General features: G+C 47.1%; 6 protein-coding genes across 6 annotated transcripts; 3 read left to right on the forward strand and 3 right to left on the reverse strand.

Moving 5' to 3' along the window:
• Window positions 1-465: 465 nt before the first annotated feature.
• PAAG_12352 (calcium-translocating P-type ATPase, PMCA-type) lies at window positions 466-4592 on the reverse strand (the record flags this gene model as incomplete). The annotated part of the gene is made up of 8 exons (XM_015847852.1): window positions 466-1216; window positions 1289-1428; window positions 1509-1909; window positions 1979-2857; window positions 2920-3062; window positions 3134-3564; window positions 3635-4471; window positions 4542-4592. 8 exons carry the CDS (start codon window positions 4590-4592, stop codon window positions 466-468), a joined length of 3633 nt encoding a protein of 1210 aa, XP_015702543.1.
• Window positions 4593-5346: 754 nt separating this feature from the next.
• Window positions 5347-5574, reverse strand: PAAG_12353 (hypothetical protein; the record flags this gene model as incomplete). The annotated part of the gene is made up of 1 exon (XM_015847853.1): window positions 5347-5574. The coding sequence occupies one exon, from the start codon at window positions 5572-5574 to the stop codon at window positions 5347-5349; it is 228 nt and encodes a 75-aa protein (XP_015702544.1).
• Window positions 5575-8905: 3331 nt separating this feature from the next.
• PAAG_12354 (hypothetical protein) lies at window positions 8906-10677 on the reverse strand (the record flags this gene model as incomplete). Its single annotated transcript, XM_002790906.2, has 5 exons — window positions 8906-9170; window positions 9357-9450; window positions 9574-10272; window positions 10399-10561; window positions 10654-10677. 5 exons carry the CDS (start codon window positions 10675-10677, stop codon window positions 8906-8908), a joined length of 1245 nt encoding a protein of 414 aa, XP_002790952.2.
• A 2880-nt stretch (window positions 10678-13557) lies between these two features.
• PAAG_07190 (F-box/WD repeat-containing protein 1A) lies at window positions 13558-15952 on the forward strand (the record flags this gene model as incomplete). The annotated part of the gene is made up of 3 exons (XM_002790908.1): window positions 13558-14497; window positions 14568-14916; window positions 14971-15952. 3 exons carry the CDS (start codon window positions 13558-13560, stop codon window positions 15950-15952), a joined length of 2271 nt encoding a protein of 756 aa, XP_002790954.1.
• A 1011-nt stretch (window positions 15953-16963) lies between these two features.
• Window positions 16964-17190, forward strand: PAAG_12355 (hypothetical protein; the record flags this gene model as incomplete). The annotated part of the gene is made up of 2 exons (XM_015847854.1): window positions 16964-17026; window positions 17080-17190. The coding sequence occupies 2 exons, from the start codon at window positions 16964-16966 to the stop codon at window positions 17188-17190; spliced, it is 174 nt and encodes a 57-aa protein (XP_015702545.1).
• Window positions 17191-17867: 677 nt separating this feature from the next.
• On the forward strand, window positions 17868-20671 carry PAAG_07191 (potassium transporter 5; the record flags this gene model as incomplete). The annotated part of the gene is made up of 5 exons (XM_002790909.1): window positions 17868-18161; window positions 18226-18486; window positions 18542-19306; window positions 19367-19513; window positions 19568-20671. 5 exons carry the CDS (start codon window positions 17868-17870, stop codon window positions 20669-20671), a joined length of 2571 nt encoding a protein of 856 aa, XP_002790955.1.
• Window positions 20672-21514: the final 843 nt, after the last annotated feature.

Consider the following 21514-nt stretch of genomic DNA (forward strand, 5'->3'; position numbering starts at 1 on the left):
TTATGTCAGCGGCATATCATGGGCAAATGCCAAGACCTCGACCAAGCTTGTGGGAAGATGCATACAAATGGTTGCTTCAAGTAGAAAGCGAACTCTTAAGATATTCAAAATCTACACATAATTTAAAAATGGTTATGTATGAGTTAAAATGCTTTGTTATTTCATAACATCTATTAGTGGTAGAAGTTATATAATATGCCAATATCCGGAGAGGCAATGAATGGAGACTAACCACTCCTTGCACAAGAATGCGCGGCCAAATGCAACAGTGAAAAATGATAAAGAAAATCCCAAATAGCGCCTTCGCTATGCAGTGTAAGGTCTAAAACAGTGTAAGGACAATAATGCAAAACGCGCTAATAATAACAGAAATAGCCCCCAAAATCGCAGCGAAAAGAGAACCATCCTAACGTCATAAATATGTACAGATCTAGCTGACAGCTAACGAATATGTTCAATATGAGTTTAGCTGCCAACAGACAATGTGATCGCGGGAACTGCCGGATTCGCCGCCACCGTTGGATGAGTTTTGGCTTCTAAACCAGCAGCAGCCTCCTCGTCCTGCTCTCCATCAGCGGGAGCCTTCCGCCTGGAGATCTTCGAAGAGATCCGCGAAAAGAAACGGCCAAAAGCGCGGGTTGTGTTCTTGACTGGTGCAAACACGAAGCTGAAGCCCTTGGAGATGGGCTTCAGAATAGCTGCTACCGTACCCATGACACCATCAAAGATAACCTTGAACCACGGGTCCGGGAAGCAGCGTATCAGAATGGCGAAGGGTATGCACATTATAGCACAGCCGATGGAAATAGCCCACTGGACGCCAGTGATCGGCCTGACGGAGAGGGCTTCGCCACCAACAAAAATGATCATGACCTGCCCGCCGAACATGAGACAGTTGATGCTGATGAAGTAGTAGTTTTTCAGAATGTCTTCGAAGATATTGAAGTTGTTGTCGAGGCGACGGTTATTAAATTCGTTAAAGATTTGCATCCAGACAAAGGTGTTGAAGACGATAGTATCGAGCTGTTGTTTGACAATAGGGTTTGTGGTGTCGTAGTTGAATATGCGGGCGCCGCCGAAAAAGAGGGTGTATGTCACAGCGAGCTGGTAGATGCTTTGGCCAATGATCATTTTCCACATTGTTGTGGTGAAAAGTGGGGCGGATTTCGGGGTGGGTTTTCGGTTGAGAATCTTATCTGTGGGGGCATCGGTAGCACTATCCTCTGCATGTCAGTAGATCTGTATAATATTTTAAGATGTATCTATTTTGTGACGAGGGAGACCTTACAGCGCCAATGCGGCAAAGGTATCCATGATGAGGTTCACCCATAGCAATTGCACCGGTCTCAATACACTCTGATTACGACTGCTTGAGACGGAGGACACGAATGTCAGACAAACGGCAGTGATGTTAACAGTGATTTGGAACTAACAAGATGACCCAAAGTTAGTGTCCACATATTCCAAAAATGGGGAGAGAATTAGAGACTAGAGAATTGGAGACTAACCTGAAGGAACTTTGCGACGGCGTCGTTCACTGCCCGTCCCCAAGAGATAGCAGTGACAATGGACTTGAAGTTGTCATCTAAAAGGATAATTGAACTGGCTTCTTTGGCAACCTCTGTACTTGCAATGCCCATGGAGAATCCAACATCAGCAGTTTTGAGCGCTGGGCCGTCATTAGTGCCATCTCCAGTGACAGCAACAGTTTCCCCAAGGTGTTTAAGCCGGGCAACTAGAATCCGCTTGTCTTCAGGAGATGAACGAGCTAGAACCTGAAGATTTGGAAGAATTTTATCCATTTCCTCGTCCGAAAGTTGTCGGAATTTGGGTCCTTCCATTGCGATCCCGTCTGGTGTCTTGATGCCGCATTCCGTGGCAATGGCGACAGCAGTCGTTATATTGTCACCTGCATCACATGCGAGTTAGTTAAGCTCCGACAAGCATCACAAAAGCTAGAACATGGGACAATACAAACCTGTCACCATTTTCACAGAAACTCCAGCGTTATTGCACTTCTGAATAGCAGCGGGAACCTCAGGTCTTAGTGGATCTTGAATGCCCACGACACCAACCCAGTTCATATCATGAAAGACATTGTCAAAGTCAGCCAACGTATTATCATCTTCCATTGTCTTTGCGCCAGCTGGAGGCCACGATTCGAAATCCTTATATACCATGCCTATGTTTCGAAGGGAACGTTTCGAGTACGCGGTAATAGTGTCCAAAACCATATTCCGTGAGCTTTCCGAGAGTGTTTCCAGAGCGAATCGGTTATCGTTGGTAATCGAGATAACCTTGCTGGCTTTACTCAGCAATATTTCCGCAGCACCCTTCACATGAAGTCGATAATCTCCCGACGGCTGGCGCACAACAACACCCATGCACTTGCGAGCAGAATCGAATGGAATGAGTTGAACAATATACGCATTGGAGCGTTCCTGAGCCAAATTGTTCAATGCAAGATAATTCCGTGCAAGGTTCAGCATGGCAACTTCAGTTTTGCTTCCGATGAATGTTCTTTGGCCTTTCTCTTCGCCTTCGAAGGCAGTCGAGTTCAAAGCGATGCCTTTGACGAGGAGATCCCGGACCGTGGGAGAAAGACCCTTGAACTTCGCTGTCATATTTGAAACCCCTTCACCATCCTCAGAAGCTTGGTTGAAGCTGTCCTCAATGCCTAGAGTTCCAGCTACAACGGTCATTTTGTTTTGAGTGAGGGTGCCCGTTTTATCTGAGCAGATAACAGTCGCATTGCCCATTGTTTCGCATGCACGTAGGATGCGCACAAGGTTATTTTCCTTAACCATGCGCTTGGTCGCGAATGCCAGGGCCAAGGTAACAGCCAACGGGAGGCCCTCTAAATAACAATCATCAGCAAAAAATGCAATATATAAAGTGAGAGTATAATGAAATGCTTACCTGGAATTGCTACAACGATGACCGTGACAGCGACAATCAAAATATTCAGAAATTCGCTGCCTTTCGCCGCCGGGCTTGCAGGATTACTAGGGAGCTGGACAAGAAATCGAATGAGAAGGATCGTAAACAACACAACGGCCGCGCTATAGATAATCGTAAGCCAACAAAATAAAAACCTTATCAAAACATTGGCGTGAAGTGTACGGCCACGTACCCTGTCCCAACACCTCCAATCCAATTCGCAAGTCTTCCTAGTTTCACCTGGAGCGGTGTGGGATCGTTAGGAGTGTGTAGTGACATCATAATTTTGCCATAAGTAGAATTGGGTCCAACACTAGTGACGAGGTAGGTGCCGACACCTTCCAGAACCTTACTCCCAGAAATGATGAAAGGATCGAGTTTTTTTGTGGCTGAACCATCCATTATGCGTTGCCAAACTTCATATCCTGAGGTTTTCTTCATTTGGTCTGATTCTCCCGTCGCGGATGATTCGTCGCATTTAACACCATGGCCAGAAAGGAAAATGCCGTCCGCTGGAATTGCATCGCCGGGTTCCATGTGCAAAATATCGCCTACAGTAATATCGTAGACTGAGATCATGACTGACTTTCCTGAACGGATAACCTTGACTTGACGGTCGTTTTTCTGCTTGTTTGTTTAGAAAATGGATTTTCAGAAAGAGCAGAGCAAAAAGGAGAATTCGAGGAGTACCGACCTTTCTATTCAGTTTGACAAATTGCCGCTCTTTCTGCCAGTCATTCAAAGCCGTAACCAGGGTGACAATCAGAATAGCCACGCAAATCGCAACACCCTCGATCCAGTCAACCGGCGACCCTCCACTGAATGTTTCGTAGAGTCCGAGAGAAAGAGAGACAACAGCAGCAATGGTAAGCAGTATAATGATTTTGTCATTGTACGCTCTCCATAGAAGAACTAGAAAACCATCCGCCTCTCTCTCTGGTAACTTATTGGACTGATAGACCCGCAGACGATCCACGAACTGCGATTCAACTGAAAACCCAGCCTCGGTGGGCATTTTTGCCAATTCGTGCTTGAATACAGGCTGATATTTCCCAGATGCTGCGTACTTGGTCGCCTCGTCAAACGTAACAGTTCCTTCGAGTTTGGTTTCGTCAATCGATAACCCCGACGTGAGATTTGTCCGTAGACCACGCTCCAAGCCATGAAGCCCCCCGAGCGCCACGAACGCGTTGAGAGACTTGGGGTTCAGCATTTTATTCAGTTGGCCAGGGGAGAAGGCGAATGGGTTATTTTCCACTTGGAAATCTTTTTCGTTTCTCTGGTCTGGGTTCAACGCTTCGGATAAGGGGACATCATCGTAATCCCCCTTACCGGGCACTGAATGAGCCGTTGAGCCGGCTCTTGATCTCAGGGTCTCTACATTTGAAAGAAATGAGCCCGAACGTGAGCGGAGAGTCTCTCCGTCGTACGAGGCGGGACTGTTGGGAGCGAGGAGGAGTGAGCTGTCGTTGTTACGCGAGATAGCATCCTCATTGATAGATCTCGAGTCTGAACTCGATTGATCGATTTGCTGTTACTAGATGTCAGTATGGAGATTGATAGATATGCATTTTTTAATCATATCCGGGCTTCTACCATACCGAGGTATTAACGAGTATTGGGGGAGCAAGCAATCTGTTGTTGTTCGCCATTGGTGCGGTTGCTGACGACACCAAAGGCTAAAAAAAAAAAAAAAAAAAAAAAAAAAAAAAAAAAAAAGAAAAAAGAGGGTGTTTCTTCTAAGGTTTGCTACCACCTTATCGCGAGACGTATGGAGGAAGATGAGGGTATCAGGTGTGAGCCTGAACAAAACAGAGGACTTATGTAAAGTGGGTATCTATGAAAATACGAATGCAGGGAGAACTCATATTTTAAAATATCAAGAAGCAACACAGACTCCAGGCGAAGTCTTCTGTCCAACCTTTTTTCCATTTTGACGGGGTGCTGCACTGCTGGCTGTGGATATATACGGATAGGAGCATTGGGGCTGTGCTGCTTGGTATCTCTTGGGAGTGTTGGAGCGCGCCACCATATATACTCACTAGTCCAAACACGGAGAGAGTTGGTGTTACGAGGCCCCCCGAGCAGTGACAGGCAGGTGTCAACCACACCCGGCTGACACCGAGGACGTCGCCATGTAGCCACCGCAGCCATTTGTTCGACGATCTATGATCCCCGATCCACTCTGTTTTCAAGAGGAATTGGAGCAAGCCGAAAGATGATGTTTCCATCGGCTTGGGTGCAATCTTTATGCTTCACTATTCTGACGCTCTGATTGGCCAACTCTGCCCCTGGACGGTGGATGACCAATCATCTTCATCCAATCAGGGGCCGGCTCCAAGGTCGGCATTCCATTAGTCCAGACCACACCAGCGCGGCTGACTAACCAACCTTGTTGACGACCTTTCAACCGCTGCGGTCTGTCATCGATGAGTTGCCGGAAACTTCCCTCAGTGGCCTTGCAAGGTGTCTCAGGGCGATCTCGGGTTTCTCAGTGCGTTCCAAGATGGGCCTTGTCCTTGCCGGGTGGTTCTCCCACAGTTTCTTTGTGTTCGTATTGTTTGGTTTCGATTGGCGCTGTTGGGGGACTGGTCGCTGGTTCTGAGCGCTTGCATGCTGGCTTGGACTACACATAACGTACGGCAAGGCGTCCGCGGGACGACTGGCAAGGCCAACCTCGAAGATATAAACGCCGACATTCCCCCCCTTTCCTAGTTATAATTTCCAAGGTTATGGAAGAGTTATCCCTGTTACACACAAAAACATCCCTCCCCCCTCAATTTTTTCTGTCTGTATCAAAACTTCTCGCATCTCCATCCTTCACATCGGAGTTATCCGCATGGAATGTTTTTGCACAATGTTACTGCGCCCTCCTTGGCGTTAACATCTTGTTTTTGTCACATGAAACTCAAATCAAAATCTTTTGAGGCATTTACAGCTAGCTATGAGATGGATATCCTTGGCGTATCATCTTGGTGAGAGGAGCTTGGGCTTTACAAAATTTTCGTAAGGTGGAGGCATTTTTTCCCTCTGGCCCGACCTCTTGAAACCCCCTCACGCCTGCGTATACAGTTGACCGTTTACAAGTCGGGCCTACTTTTTTTTTTTTTTTTTTTTTAAAAAAAAAAAAAAAAAAAAAAAAAAAAAAAACCACGATACAACTCTTGGCTCACCTCATCTATAATAAACAGTCTACCTAGTTACTCTACACATTAGTTACACCACACTTATTACTCATACATCACTATTCAACCTCACCCCGCCTTCAGCACCATAGAGAGATGTGTACGAGATATGTGTGAGATATTGACTAGTGCATGTAGTTTTAATGGTGAGGTGTCATGGTTTATGCCATAAACAACGCTGAAGGCTTTTCCGGCAGAGATTTAAAACCACGTTCGAACTGTACGCCCCATTATTTTTATTTTTAACTACCCCCTTAGTGAAACTGAACTGATCTTCGCTATCGCGTCTGCTGAGACTCACGTTGCTAGGCAGTTCAAGTTATGCCGTTTTCCTTCTTACCCCACTTTTCCTGTCCGGTCATTGACGTCCAGGAGATTAATCCTTATTCCAAGTTAGATGCAGGCGTGGCCATGGAGGTACAAGCTGCTAAACACTGGAAAGAGGGGTGGCGAAGCATAGAATCTTAAAGGCATTAGTTTCACTGATGGCATTAATAATGAGAAATTTGTCACCCATCGAGTTGTCAAATTAGACTCAATTCACGAGCGAATGAATGGGTTCCTCAGTCACTCATGCACACAAAAGTCTCCGGCGTTGGCGATAATTTTCAAACCCTGTTCAGAAAAAGTGTATGATGATATCGGATATGAAGAGTGGATGGTAAAAGGGGGTTTTGAGAAGACTGCCTGGCGGGATTTGGCATAGCCTCATTGATATGGAGAAACACCCTGATAGTTCTGAGACCACCAATCTGACTCCGCTTCCCAACAACGATCCCCCCATCAAATTGATTCAACCTCATTACGTCGTCGCCATGGCATAGTTAGCTGTTTTGATCATTTTATGAATATGCCTTGGTTCGTGCGTATGCACAAGCTGTATGCTAGTCACAAAACTCAAGGCACATGCTTAACGATAGATGAAAAAAGTCTACCTAAATTTAACACAAAAAATTGGTTAGTCAGCCGTTGAACTCACATCTAACGAACCGAAGCCTACAAGAAAGCTTCCCTCCCCTGCGGGTCCCAAACTCGTGGCCAACGAGATCTAGGGCGTTGTGGCGCATTGAGGCAGAGCGGTACCTGACATGTGCACCAATAAACAACGCCAGGAGTCTCAAGGTGTGGCTGAAGGGTGGCGCATAGATAACTACCTAAATAACTAGTTAAACCTAGTTACTGTTAGTAGTTAACTAATATAGTTAATAGTTAACTATTAACGTTATGTCATTTGTCAACTAAATTACACGTGATTTTTCGCTCAACACGTCACTTCCCCTCAACTTCGAACAGTAAACAAACTTCCACTTTTACAACTTACAACCAACACAGCCAACACAAGCATCCCACAATCTAATTATCATCCTGCAGAGTCGTGGCTTTCGCGCGATATATGCGTTACACTAAACTAACCTTCGATTTACTTAGGATTTGTCCAGTGTTTAATGACAGCCTTGAACAACCCCTCTCTGCGAGAACTACCTCTCATCCCAGCTAAGCGTCTGTTTGTGTTGCTCGCCGTCCTTCAACAATGCTGATTCCACCTCCCCTCAAATCAGAATCACCAAAAGGCCCCATTGACATGATCTCAATGCAAATGAATCCGAGATCGCGATCTTGTTTGCGGGCTTTATGATATGGCAGCCCAGGTTAGTTCTCAATCAAAGGCTTTCCTCCCTAATTTTCTCATTATTGTCGTCTAGTTTTGGTAAAGAAGCAAACTAATAAAACACCCTGGAGTTCAGCAGTATTGGGTGGTTGACAGTTTTGCTTTCATTTTGAAATTGTCAGTTGTGAATATTCCCTTGATACCTCCTCTCTTGGCCAGCTCTAAGGGCACGTCAAGACTAATATCCCTTCCCAAGGAATTTTAAAATTTTCAATTTTTCAGATTACCTTTAACAGACAATCTGTTTGTAAAATTGTCAGTTAAGATCATTTTCCTCAGCTTCCCTCACCCCCCGACGTCCATGTTTCTCTTGTGTCACAAAAACTAATCGTATCTCTTGCAGCTAAGATAGAGTCTACCGTGACCTAGCATCTCGAATTTTCTGCACGTTTTGCAATTGAGTCGACTCTCGATCGTTGTGCTGTAAGTCGACTATATTGAACTTTGATCAAGTCCGGTATATAACACCATTTGCATTGTCCTACTAAGGCGCACTGTCACTCCAGAACCACAGCGATGGTCTTAAATTCGGATAAATAAGTCCGTTTGTAAGGGAAACCCGAAATTCAATCCGAGATTGAAGCCGGGACATGCCCCTCCGGTGTGGTAGGGTGGGCCGTTGCAATTGTGAATTGCCGGCAACTGGAAAAAAAAAAAAAAAAAAAAAAAAAAATCAAAAATAAAAACTCTCTCTAGGGCGGTTCCTCAAAGGGACCGTTCCACTTAAATCCCAAAAAGCCTCAAGCCTCAACAGTACTTATCGACTGGCTGGACTAAATGTTTAGTTGACAGCTTTACCCAATCTTCTGTAGGTTATCCATGTTTTCTTATTTACTTTTGATCTTTTGCGCGGTATTTTCTTCCCCTTCATACATTGTTTTTCTTGTGATAAGTCGTTACAATCTATTTGTTTTTCATTCCCCACACAACTTCAACGATACGTTATCTGGCGCCAAACACATCCCTACCTAGAAGAAACAGCATTCCGATACAACAGAGAAAGGAAAGGACATATAGATCACTCGTACGTTCGAAGAGTTATCAAAAGGAACGGTACGTAAATCCTCCATCTTTACTTCCCTGCATACTGCCCTTCCACACTCTCCGCACCTCACTTCAACCGCCAGTCGCCACCGAACCTCTCAATCTCTACGGTGCGGCCCTCATCCAGCGACACCCTCCCCGCATTCAGAATTGCAGTAGTGGCGATCGTATTCTTAAGCGTCGGTAGGCCTCGTTCATCTAGCTCATCGAGCGTCACACATCCCTCGTTCAGGGCATTTACGGCGTCGACAAATTTCTCGATGCTGATATAGCCGTAGCCCGTCTGACCACCGAAGTTGCCTTCTTCGTCGGGTGCATACCGCATATAAAATCTAGGGAGCAGTTAGTTCAGACAGGAAATGATACTTTTAGATTGGTAGGTGAGGGGTTATCTGAAATTTCGTATGTGGGCGGTTTGTTTTGCCGAGATGTTGTGGACTGTTTATGGAAAGGTTTGTTGATTGGAAGCGGTGGATGTTTCAGGTGGGGGGGCCGGGGATGACAAGATGTCGACTTACGGATTTATCCAGGCAATATTCCCCTTGTTGTCATCTGTTACATCATAGCCGCGCTTGGCCTGGTCGATGCGGATTTCACCCTTCGAGCCCATCCCTAAAGATTCCGGTCGTGTCATTTCGGTCTCATGAGCTGCAAGCTACCATCGCAAACGCATGCTTAAAGAGAAAAGGAAAAACTAGGAACGGCGAAACGGCAAACGGCCCGACTTCTACATACATTGAAAATACTGATTCGAATGCACCCCGGCACTCTGCGGTGCCGTCCAGCTCGCCGTATAAACCCCTGTTGCAATCTTTCCCGGCTCATCCTTCTTCTGCCATTCGACCAGCAACGTAATCGTATCCTCCGTCTCTGGCGCACAACCTAACTCCGCCGCGACCCCCTTAGACGCCATCGCCGTCACCTTCACCGGCGTATAATCCGGCACCATACTCTCGCTGATATCCACGTGGTGCGAATTCAAATAATACGAGATGTCACTATCGCGGCCCGCCCAGGCCTTGAACGTTTCCAGCTGGCTCTTTGGTTGGCTCATGTAACTGTAGAAGTAGTTGAAGTCGCCTAGCGTGCGGGCTTTGGCACGCGCATCCGAATAGGCTGGGTCGAAGCGCTTGTGATGCTCGATGAAGACGAAGACGCCATGTTTGCGTGATTCGGAGAGCAGGTGGAGATGGTCTGTGAGTAGCTTTGTGGCGGGTTTGGTAATGAGGACGTGGATGTTGCGTTGGATGGCGTAAAGGGCTATGGGGTAGTGGGTGGAGTCTGGGGTGAAGATTGTAATTGCGGAGCCAGGGGGAAGGGCGTCGACGGCGGTTTTATAGGCCGTTGGGTCGACTTGGTCGTCTGCTGGGAAGGATTGGAAGGAGACGTCAAGGTTGTTGTAGACGTGAGAGATGTTTTGGAGGAGATGTTCTTCTGTACGTTAAATAGGGGGTGTTTTATTAATATGGTATTCATATTGGGTCGTCATATAGGTGTGTGTGTGTTGTGAGTGCGTGAACTCTGAGGTTATCCGTCGCGCGGTGCCTGAAACAAACTTACTGATAGCCGGAAACTTGGAACCGGACACGCCCACCATGCTCAAGTTGCCAATTTTACCTCTCCTCCGCAAATCGAACAATGTCAGGCCCACGACGCCGATTTTCTTGTCTGAACTGGATGGACCACCACCCACGAAGCCGGTGGTGTATTCTCCTGTTCCTACCTGCAGGTACAATATGCGGTCAGAAAGGCTTTTCTAATCCAAATCGCTCTACGAGGTTATTATGACGAGAATATTATGGGGAAAGCTCTCACCATCAAAACGTCTGGAGGAACCATATTGAATGTGCTCAGGGACACAGATGTTATAGCGGGGATATGGTGCTTATTCAGCACTTCCGTATAGCGATCGATTGAGGTGGTACAAGGGAGTATGAGAAGAAGTGAGGAACCAAGAGGAAAGAGGAATTACTGGAAGACATAGTAAGCTGTATATATATATATATAGCACCAGAGGTATAATGCAGATTGGATAGATCATATAACTCAAGGGGCCGGCATGCGGAGAAACTGGACAAATCCGTCGATGTTTGGATGCGACGAACAAAGAAGAGGATTTTGACTTCGAACAATGGAATAACAGTTCCGAGTTAGTTAACTAATAGCAAACTAATTTTAATAACTAGCTCCATGCAAACTGTAGCCGTGCTTCCTCATTTCCCTCTACATCCGTCCTGACTCTGACCGGCATAGATGGATGGATGGTTGAATGCCTCGGAAGGTCTCACGGTGGTAACACACATACATACATACATACATACATATATACATACATACATACATACATACATACATACATACATACATACATACATACATACATACATGCATGCATGCATGCACGATCCAAACTGATATATCAAATGTAAGGTGTGAATTGCAGCACGCTGTTCAACAGCCATCATCGTGAATATCCTGTCATCATCGAGAGCAAGCAGCGTGTGTAATACACCTATCTACCGTGTATGGAAGCTGTGGGTTAGTTAACTTAGTTACTCGTTCGCAGCATCCGCAAACCGTTGATTCTTGGGCGAGTCTCACGGCATCCATGCATTTATCTCAACAGCTAGGGTGGTGGGAAGACTGGGCATTTGGGGCTGTCTACAAAGGCGATGGGTAGTGGTTTTGGGTATCCTACGTGCCAGAAAGAGCAGTGAGGGGGATGCATGTGAGGAGGATGTTGGAGTTGGCAGCGGAGAAGTGGGTGAAGAGTTTAGAGCGGAGGAATTGCAGAATTGGGGAGGGGTTTGAGGGGGCCAGTGAACGAGATGAAGGAGAGGGGGTTCTGTTAGGTTTAAAGTGTTTTTGTGAGAGAATGGGCTGTTGTATCGAAAAGACTCTGGGTGTATATTAATTTTTGATAGTTAACTAACTACCCCGCTGTTAAGCTTGACATGAGAAAGAGTGCCCTCTTTTTGCCCTTTCCCAACTTCTTTCTCCGTTTTGGCCTGTTACCCACCGAGGCAGGGAGCGAAGAATAAACAAAGCGCAGCATGCATATACGGAGGATGTACCTGTAGTCTCTTAATATCTCCTCCAGCTGACCACGTTGGATTTTAGGCTTCGGTTGCGGGAAGTCAATTATCTACCACAGGCAAACCATATATACCAGCAGTTTTCTTCCAAAAGATATCACACAATCAGAATCTCCTGAATGGCCGCCTAAATGTTTGTAAATACTATCCTTACGGGACAGATATAAATGGATATGTACATAGCACTTTGGCACGGGTAAATGCATTTTTCTGTTTTCGCTGTTGTGATCGTGTAAGCAGGGATCCCTGGTTGTGGCCCAAGGTGTGTGTGTGTGTGTGTGTGTGTGTGTGTGTATGTGTGTGCATGTGCCGTGTGTCACGCTGTGGTTGTGACGGAGTGGAAGGTTGCATGAGGTCATACAAAACATTGCGAGAGACTTATGCTCGATGACCAACTTCGAACCTGGTCAGGGGCACGAGTGGATAGGGCAGGACAGAGGAAGGACAGCATGGAGTCCAAGCACTAGATCATCAGATAAATCAGATGGATCAGAGGGATCAGAGGGATCTCTGCAGATACCTATCATTTTTCTCCTCCCCACCGCATCTTTACTCTGTCAACATCTAGTTAATACCGCGTATGTTAGTTATAAGTTATCTGTTATTAGTTCCAGCTGTTTCATTCGTGGCTGATCGTCTCTCGACTTTTCTCCTGACGAAACTCTCCTCTCGTTAATTAGGGCAGGCTAGCCAAGGCCATTTTGTCATCTAAGGTTCTGATAGGCCCACTTCCCGCCACCGTCTTTCCAAATACCGTTAGCGTGTCAAATCTGCCAGGCGAACTGGCCTGAAACAGACTAGCGGCCGGGACCTTCCCACCAATGGTGGCCCGGCGACGGCCAAACGAAGTTCCGCGGATCTTGAAACAAGGCAACCTCAGCATTTCTCGGGGCTCCCATTGGCTGACTGAGTCACCGCCACCACAAGAGCAAACGGAGCAAACAGACTTTTGCAGGAAGGATTTTCTCCTTTTTTTTCTCCCTCTTCAACTTCGGGATCTTCAACAACCTCTCACATCTACTAAACATCTGCTTCGCCCCCACTTCCTCTCTCTTCTTCTTGTGATCATCTCCTTTTCTCTCTTTGGCTGCTGTGACTTTCGTTTCTTTCTTCTATTTTTCCTCTTCCCTTCTGACCTATCACCGATTTACTATACAATCTTTCTCTTCTTCCGTTTTGATAGGCCAGCTGGCTAGCTAGTTCCTCCCTGGTCCCGTTCTAAGGGCCTCTTGTCTGCACTATCACCTGCACTATCTGCATCCCCTTATTTTAACAGCACCAGTCAGTAACAGCTGCAGATCGGCAGAATGCCTTTTCTCCAGTTTTTCACAAACCTTCTATTCATATTCTCTTTCTTAACCCACCCCTCCCATCGCTTATTGTCCTTGCTTGTCCCAGAAAACCATAATCGGACTTCCTCCCGGGTAATGCGATAACTATCGCTCTCGATCTTCATAACTAATCAATAATTTGTCGTTAGAGATAGATATATCCCCTTCTTGTACGGGCTACATTTTATTTCAAAGCCACGTTCCGCGGTTTTCCCCTGGGCCAACAAGTCACAACTTTCACCCCCTGACCTAAATCGACGGGCTGTTTTATCCTCAAAAGGGTCCGATCCCCCATGTCTCCCAATACACCAAACACAGCCCGTTCAATCCGTCGACGACCGTCTCTGCTTTCCAGCTTTCGTCCCCGTACTGCTGGAGCCGATATTCCCGTTCCACCATTACCCTCACGTCCGCATACTGGTGTATGGATTCCTCACAAGGATGGGAGTTATCGTGAGTTGATGGCCCTTTTCTCCCACGAGACAGGAGCATATGACTTGGGCAGTGTGCAACAGCAGCAACAACAGCCACAACCGGAGCCACAGCAACAGCAGCAGCAACAACAGCCACAGCACCAATCCAAACAACAGATCCAACGACATCCTGAATCTCTTGAACAACCGGACCTTCTTGACCCAGAGGATGCTAACGCTTACCCACACATAAAAACAAGACATCGTCCTAGCAAGAGTTTCTCCAGCCTGCGTCACGGGGTCTACGAACTCAGGGCTGTCGCACGCCGCCTATCTCTGACGGTCCGCAACAAATCTTCAAGATATAACCTGTCAAGAACCATGGAAGGGAACGATGATGGCAATGTATCCGATGACTATAAATCTGCCGATTCAGGAGCTGCCATGGGCTGCTGGGATGCCAGTCGTGCAACCCATCGTCCGTCTCTCGGTAGCCTCAATGCGCTAGGCCGCTACTGTACACCACCATCATCAGTTCCCTGCGTGACAGATCCGATCCCGGGGAGCGGCTCGGAACCGCCAATCCTTCCCGATGACCTTTCACGTGGTGCCGCGGCACGAGCTGCTGCTGCTGCCCAGAATGAGATGATTAAGGTTTGTCGTATGGGTTCACGGGGGGATTCGAAGATATTCGACTCGGATACGGCCCTAATTGAGGAGGCAGATGTTGCTGGAGAGGACTCGGAGAGCGGCATTGATGTCGATTTGCAAGATCATGTCGACGTCTCAGAAGTTGATGACTTGGAGGTTGTGCGCAAAGGTAATGGTTCTTCACATGTTTCCCTCTCTGCAGAGTTGGCTACTCTGATGCTAATTACAATCTGTCATAGACCCAATGGATTATCTGCCTGCCGAACTTATGGCACATATCCTTTCCTTCCTTGACGCTGACTCGCTCAGCCAAGCGGAATTGGTCTCCCATTCATGGCACGACCAGGCTGTCTCTCACCATGTCTGGAGAGAAGTTTTCCGTCGTGAGTACCGGGGCCGGCCTCAGACTGGGAAAATGACGAATGGACAATCCAAATCCATGGGATTGGGACGCTCTCTACCCAACCAGGATTGGAAGAAGATGTTTGCTGTTCGTCGGATGTTGGAGGCTCGCTGGAAGGAGGGCAAGGCTGCTGCGATTTACCTGCATGGACATAAGGATAGTGTTTACTGTGTTCAATTCGACGAGTATGTCCCCCTACTCTTCTTCTCTTTCCTATACCTTATTCTAACCCGATCTAGAAACAAAATCATCACCGGCTCCCGCGACCGCACCATTCGCGTCTGGGACGCACACTACCCATGGCCCTGCCTCAAAATCATCGGAGCACCCCCCGACCCTAAATCCCCTCTTACCCTAGGTCCCCTCGTGATCGATCCACCCGAGGACTCCATCGCCCGAACTCCATTCATCAGCATCTGCCCGCCAGCCCGCTCATCCCCGGACCTCGTGATTCCCACCTCCGACACCTCCGACTACCACCGCGCCTCAATCCTCTGCCTCCAATTCGATGACGAAATACTCGTCACTGGCTCCTCAGACTACACCTGCATTGTTTGGGATATCAAAGACGACTATAAAGCCCTCCGCCGTCTGGTGGGACATCAAGCTGGCGTCCTAGACGTCTGCTTTGATGATAAATATATCATCTCCTGCTCGAAGGATACTACCATCTGTGTCTGGGATAGGAAGACAGGTGAGCTCGTCAAGAGACTGCTTGGACACAGGGGCCCCGTCAACGCCGTCCAGCTGCGCGGGGACCTAATCGTTTCTGCCAGCGGCGACGGCGTCGCCAAGCTCTGGAACATCACTTCAGGCCTCTGTATCCGTGAATTCCCCAGTCGGGACCGGGGCCTAGCCTGCGTCGAATTCTCCGAAGACGCACGCACGATCCTCGCAGGCGGCAATGACCAGGTAATCTACCAATTCGACGCGAACACGGGTGAGCTGGTGAATGAGCTGAAGGGGCATACTGGACTGGTGCGGTCGCTGCATATGGATTCTTCGAACGGGCGGATTGTGAGCGGCAGCTACGATATGAGCGTTAAGGTGTTTGATAGTAAGAGTGGGGAGATGCGGATCGATTTACCTGGGTGGACGACGAGTTGGATGCTGAGTGCGAAGTCGGACTATAGGAGGATTGTGGCGACCAGTCAGGATTCTAGGACTGTTATTATGGATTTCGGGTATGGGATTGATGGGATTGAGTTGCTTGAGGAGTAAGGGGTGGTTGGAGTTTTGGTCTTTCTTGCTTAAGTTTTTAGCGAGAGCCGTGGTGTCTTGGAAGGGAGTTCTGCTTCTGTTCCCTATGTGCCTCTTTTACTCCTCGTCTTCGTCCTCGTCCTCTTTAACCCAACTCTTTTCTTTCCTGGTTAATTTTACTTTCTTGGGCATATATATTTCCTCTTTTCCTTTTTATTTCTCTCGTCTTATATTTTTTCACTGATTTTCCCTTGCGGTCTACCCTCTGAACTTTGTTATTGATTTCGATTTTAACTTTTTTCTTTTTTATTTGATTTCTTTTTCCGGCTTTCTTTTGAACTTGGCTCTTCCTCTCCAACTTCCCCTACGCATATGGTGACCATTTGCCATCCTTGTCCAAGCGTTCTGTTCCATACAAAGTTTCTTCTGACCTGCCGTCTATACTTTTTTTTACTTCTTTTTTCGGAATTGGCCGTTTTGCTCGATTTTTCTTCTTTTTTCTTTGTACCATTTGAGCATTTACACCGTACTGCATATCATGTAGACCAGACCGTCTGCCTCTTCAGTGTGTTTCTTGTTGTTCTCGCTTTTTCTATCGTTCGCGCCTATTCTTTCTAGATTTGTACCGGATTGTCCAACAATTTTGTTCCTTTTTCTTCTCTTTCATCATACATATTTTTGACTTGTTTTCCTCTCACGCCACTAGACCGGTGAGTTTGAGTTGATTCGTTTCGGAGCTGTGTGGGACCTTTTGCTTTTTATGGGTTTTGTTTGCTCGCGGCACGGAATTTGTATGTCCTTTTTCTTCCTCATATGGCCGGGATATAGAGTTATACAACCTTTTTATCTTTATTTCTCTCTGCCGACCTTGTTCTGTGTTTTTTTTTTTTTTTTTTTTTTTTTTTTTTTTTTTTTTCAACTCGACTTCGAGCTTTGTAGACCGGATTTTTATTTTTATTTATTTTTAATTTATCCCCTCCCCCCCCCCCTCTCCTTTTCTTTTTCAGATGAACTCCCCGACCGCGCACAGTGATGGCGAAGACAGCTTCTAGTCCAATAGGAAGCGACAACGATGCACTGATAATTGAAAAGGCGGTGGACTTTTTATTATTATTATATATTTACAAGTTTTCCCGACTATTCATAAGATGTCCTTCATTCAATGCTCGGATCTCGCCAAGGAGAAGTTCGAAGCTGCGGTTTCGAAGCTGCGAATGAACCAGTTGGGGGGGACGCCACATTTTTCTCTCGGTGCTTAAGTTAGTCAGTCTTGGGTCAAACTAACGGACATACAAGCCCCACATCTGACGGAGACCGTGGCCATATGGAAAGGGGGTGCAGCATTCTCAGAATTACATGTCAAAATATGACTATTTCATTAGAATCCGCAGCCGAGCGCCTCCTTCTTTCACGGGGATGGATGTTGGCGCTCTCGAGTCTGAAGCAGTTTGGTGAGGCGGCGATAAACCCCATGGGCCAACAATGCAGTTTGGCGAGCGACGAATGCATCAAATAAAATCTCGAAGTCCGTGCGGTATTATTGACTTTGATGATAAGTCCACGAGCGAAAATCAACGGCCAGTAATCAAAGTAATTTGCCTCTAATTCCTCCAGAATGCCCCCAGCTTACCCTACCTTGGTAAGGTAAAATAGGTAGTTTTGAGGCTACCTGATATAGCGTGGGGTATTCTACAGTGCAATTGGTCTCCCAGAATCCCTTTGATTTGAGACGGATTGTCACATGGATTCACGTTATTATCAAACTTCAGCGATGCCCAATGTTGTAGTTATACTTCGCCCGAGAAGCAGGTTGTCTACTTCTATAAAGCTCGTGTCCAAACACCCCCCCAAAAAAGGAACTGCTAGCCATCTCTTCTGGATGTTCTGGTATCTACAGCTGAATTGTTAGATGCTCTTCTTCACCCTTCCTCCGGTCATGACACAGGTAAGGATCTTGGAGACTCCCCGCCCCCAGGAGGAGGAGCATCCCCATATTATATCCCAAGATGCAACCAGCAAGAATTTCGGCAGCAATGCGAATCAGGTCCGCTCCACCCGCTCCACGTCCTCCATGACTCGGTCAAGCACAGATGGTATTACTGCCGACGATGGAATCCGCAACATTCGCTCTCGGTTGGTTCAACACTCTGGCAGGCGCAGTGACACCACCATGGAGCTGGGAGACGATGACCCTGGCTTGCGTATGCCTGGCGACTTCAAACAGAAGCAGGTAAATCGTTATCATTACCCCTCATGGGGCTAGTCATTGCGCTCAATGTTTTGGGCTGCCACAGGTATTCACTGGGAGAAGGCTTCTGTGGCTCTCGTATCAATCAATCGGTGTCATCTATGGCGACATCGGGACGAGCCCACTTTATGTTTACTCGTCGACCTTCACCTCGGCCCCCTCACGCCGAGACATCATAGGAGTGCTGTCGCTTATCATCTGGAGCCTGTTTCTGATGGTAACAGTGAAATATGTGTTCATCATCCTGCATGCGGATAACGATGGCGAGGGAGGCACATTCAGCACGTATTCGCTGCTCAGCCGCTATGTAAAGGACCAATTCCCCTAAACACTGGAATCCAGCTAACTACGAGTCATTCTAGATGAACATCACCAATCGTGATCCCCGGGAGGCATCTCTTATCGAGATGAAAAGACATCTGTCGGGCGACCTCAAAGCAAGCACTAGAACAGCGCGCCAGCGTCTGGAGTCAAGCAAGTGTGCAAGGGCTATTCTCAAAGCAGTGGGAGTGTTGGCAGTGACCATGGTCATCTCCGACGGACTCCTCACCCCTGCTCAATCAGTTCTGGGAGCCGTCCAGGGAATCAAAGTGGTGGATCCAGATATCAACAAGAGCACTGTGATCGGGGTCACCAATGCGATTCTGATCATACTTTTCTGCGTTCAGCCGCTGGGAATTTCCAAACTTACGTATGCGTTCTCACCCATCGTCATCATCTGGCTTGGCTTCAATGCTGTTTTCGGGGTATACAACCTGGTCAAATACGACGCCGGCGTGTTCGAGGCGTTCAACCCCGGTTGTGGTTTTGAATTCCTGATCCACCACGGAGAACACGGGTGGAAGATGCTCGGTGGCATTTTGCTCTCCTTTACAGGAGTTGAGGCTCTCTTCGCTGACCTGGGAGCATTCAGTCGGAGGGCTGTCCAGCTAAGTTGGCTGCTCTACGCATTTCCCTGTCTACTGCTTGCATATATCGGGCAAGCATCATACATCAGCGTTCATCCAGATGCATATTCGAACCCCTTTTTCAACGCAGCGCCTCCGGGAACCGTTTATCCGGCGCTGGTTATAGCAATACTAGCAGCAATTGTCGCGTCGCAAGCCATCATAACTGCAACATATCAGGTGAGAACGGCGAGGGCCTGTATTGATTATAATGTAAACACGCTAAGAATATACCTACAGCTCCTTGTCCAAATAATGAAGCTCTCTTACTTCCCGCAGATCAAAGCAATTCACACGTCGTCAATTTTCCATGGCCAGTTATATGTTCCCGCCGCCAACTGGTTACTCATGATTGGAACAATACTAGTCGCCTCCATATATAACAACGTACATCATCTACTTATCCAAAAGCTCAACTGCTATGTGCTAACGTTGATTTAGACTACATCCCTCGGCAACGCGTACGGCGTCTGCGTCATGTTTGTCACCTTCTTTGACACCTGCGTGGTCTCGTTAGTTGCAATTTTCGTCTGGCGCGTCAGCCCGTTCATCGTCTTTCTGCCCTGGCTCATCATCTCCTGTCTCGACGGCGCATACCTGTCTTCCGTACTGACAAAGGTCCCTGACGGGGCCTGGTTCACACTGGCTCTCTCAGCGGTGCTCGCATTTCTTTTCCTTCTGTGGAGGTTCGGTAAGGAGCAGCAATGGTTGGCGGAAGCGCAAGATCGTTACCCCACGTCACACTTTGTCAAAATAACAACCTCCGGTCTTGGAAACAGTCAGGCTCAGACGCAGCAGCAGGAGCAGCCACCGTCGCTGATTCAAGTGCATCTTACAGACCGCTTCGGAAGCGCTCCCGTTAGCATCACCCGTGGGCTGGGCATCTTCTTCGACAAAGCCGGCGAAACTACCCCTATTGTCTTCAGCCAGTTCGTGCTCAAGCTCACCGCGATGCCCGAGGTAACTGTTTTCTTCCACTTACGGCCCCTGGAGAGACCCTCCGTGGCGTTGGATGAGCGGTATACGGTGTCGCGACTCGCCATCCCTCACTGCTACAGACTTGTCGTGCGATATGGATACAATGATGAGATCATTACGCCGGATCTAGCAAGCGTAATTGTGGAGCAGATCAAATGGTATTTGGTCCAGCAGGGGAGGGAAGGGAGGTTGGCAGCTCCGTCACAATTACCGGTAGTGACCCCAACGGAGTCTGATGAGAAAGCTCCCAAAAATACACCCTCCACTGCTTCAGCCTCCTTATCCAAACCCTCCTCCACCAACCTCGCCACGACAGTGCCAAAGCAACAGCAACTTGGCGTGGACGCTATTAATGAGGCACTTACCAAGGTCGAATCGGCACATTCACACAAAGTGCTGTACATCATCGGCAAGGAACAGATGAAGCTCCGGCCCAAGACGAATTATGTTCGATGGACGTTGTTGCAGATATTTTTGTGGATTAGGGAGAACACGCGGACGAAGATGGCGAATCTGAAGGTGCCGACTGATAAGGTTATCGAGGTGGGGTTTTTGAAAGATATTTAGAAATATTTGAGAGTTGGAGTGGCTATGCTAGGCGATAGGGGTATTTGGGGCATAACCAACCAGGAGAAACGAATGGGAGGAGCATGGTCGTAGCGTTTCGGGTCAATGGTCTGTTGCCATTCATCAGTTGTTGTGTGGAAGGGTCATTCCTGCTGTTATACAAGATCACTGTCATTTCATGTGTCTCAGTTCACATTTACATGTATCTACCTAGGTATCTAGCAGCCCTGAAGTCCTCACAAAAGATCAAATAGCTGTCTGTGGTCTTGGTTTGTAAACTTCTATCAAAAAGTTCAGAAATTTCTCACAAGCCATCTACATCTCCCACCCGCACAATTAACATCAAACTTTCCAGTAAAAGAGGTTCACACATCACCAGCAAACTCAATTGATAAGCTTAGGAATGGCCATGAGTTTTTGTAGAATCAGACGTTGTGTTCGGGGTTAGGGGGGGCCTTCGGACATCTAAGGCCTTCAATCACTCAACCAAAGATCAAAACAACATAGTAGCCACCCGGCTGCTATAGGCCGCCCGCACCCTATATACAGTTTGCAAAGCCTAAATAAGGGCCCCAAATGCCCTCTGGGCTTGAGCTCTCATCATACAGGCTATATAAGTATTATTTTACTTCAACTACATTTTGTAAATAGGATATTTAAGAGTTACGCAACTATAATTCTCACGTTTTTTAACTTAAAATCTCGAAGTAAATGTATAATAAGGTTAACAAATCACGGTTTGAGTTTTTAACTGGTGAGAAAGAAAATAAAAATTTTGATGGCAAGAAAAGTAATAAATAAATAAATAAATAAATATAACATATTGATAAAACAATTCTCATA

The sequence above is a fragment of the Paracoccidioides lutzii genome (genome assembly GCF_000150705.2).
Source record: "Paracoccidioides lutzii Pb01 unplaced genomic scaffold supercont2.22, whole genome shotgun sequence".
Taxonomy (NCBI): domain Eukaryota; kingdom Fungi; phylum Ascomycota; class Eurotiomycetes; order Onygenales; family Ajellomycetaceae; genus Paracoccidioides; species Paracoccidioides lutzii.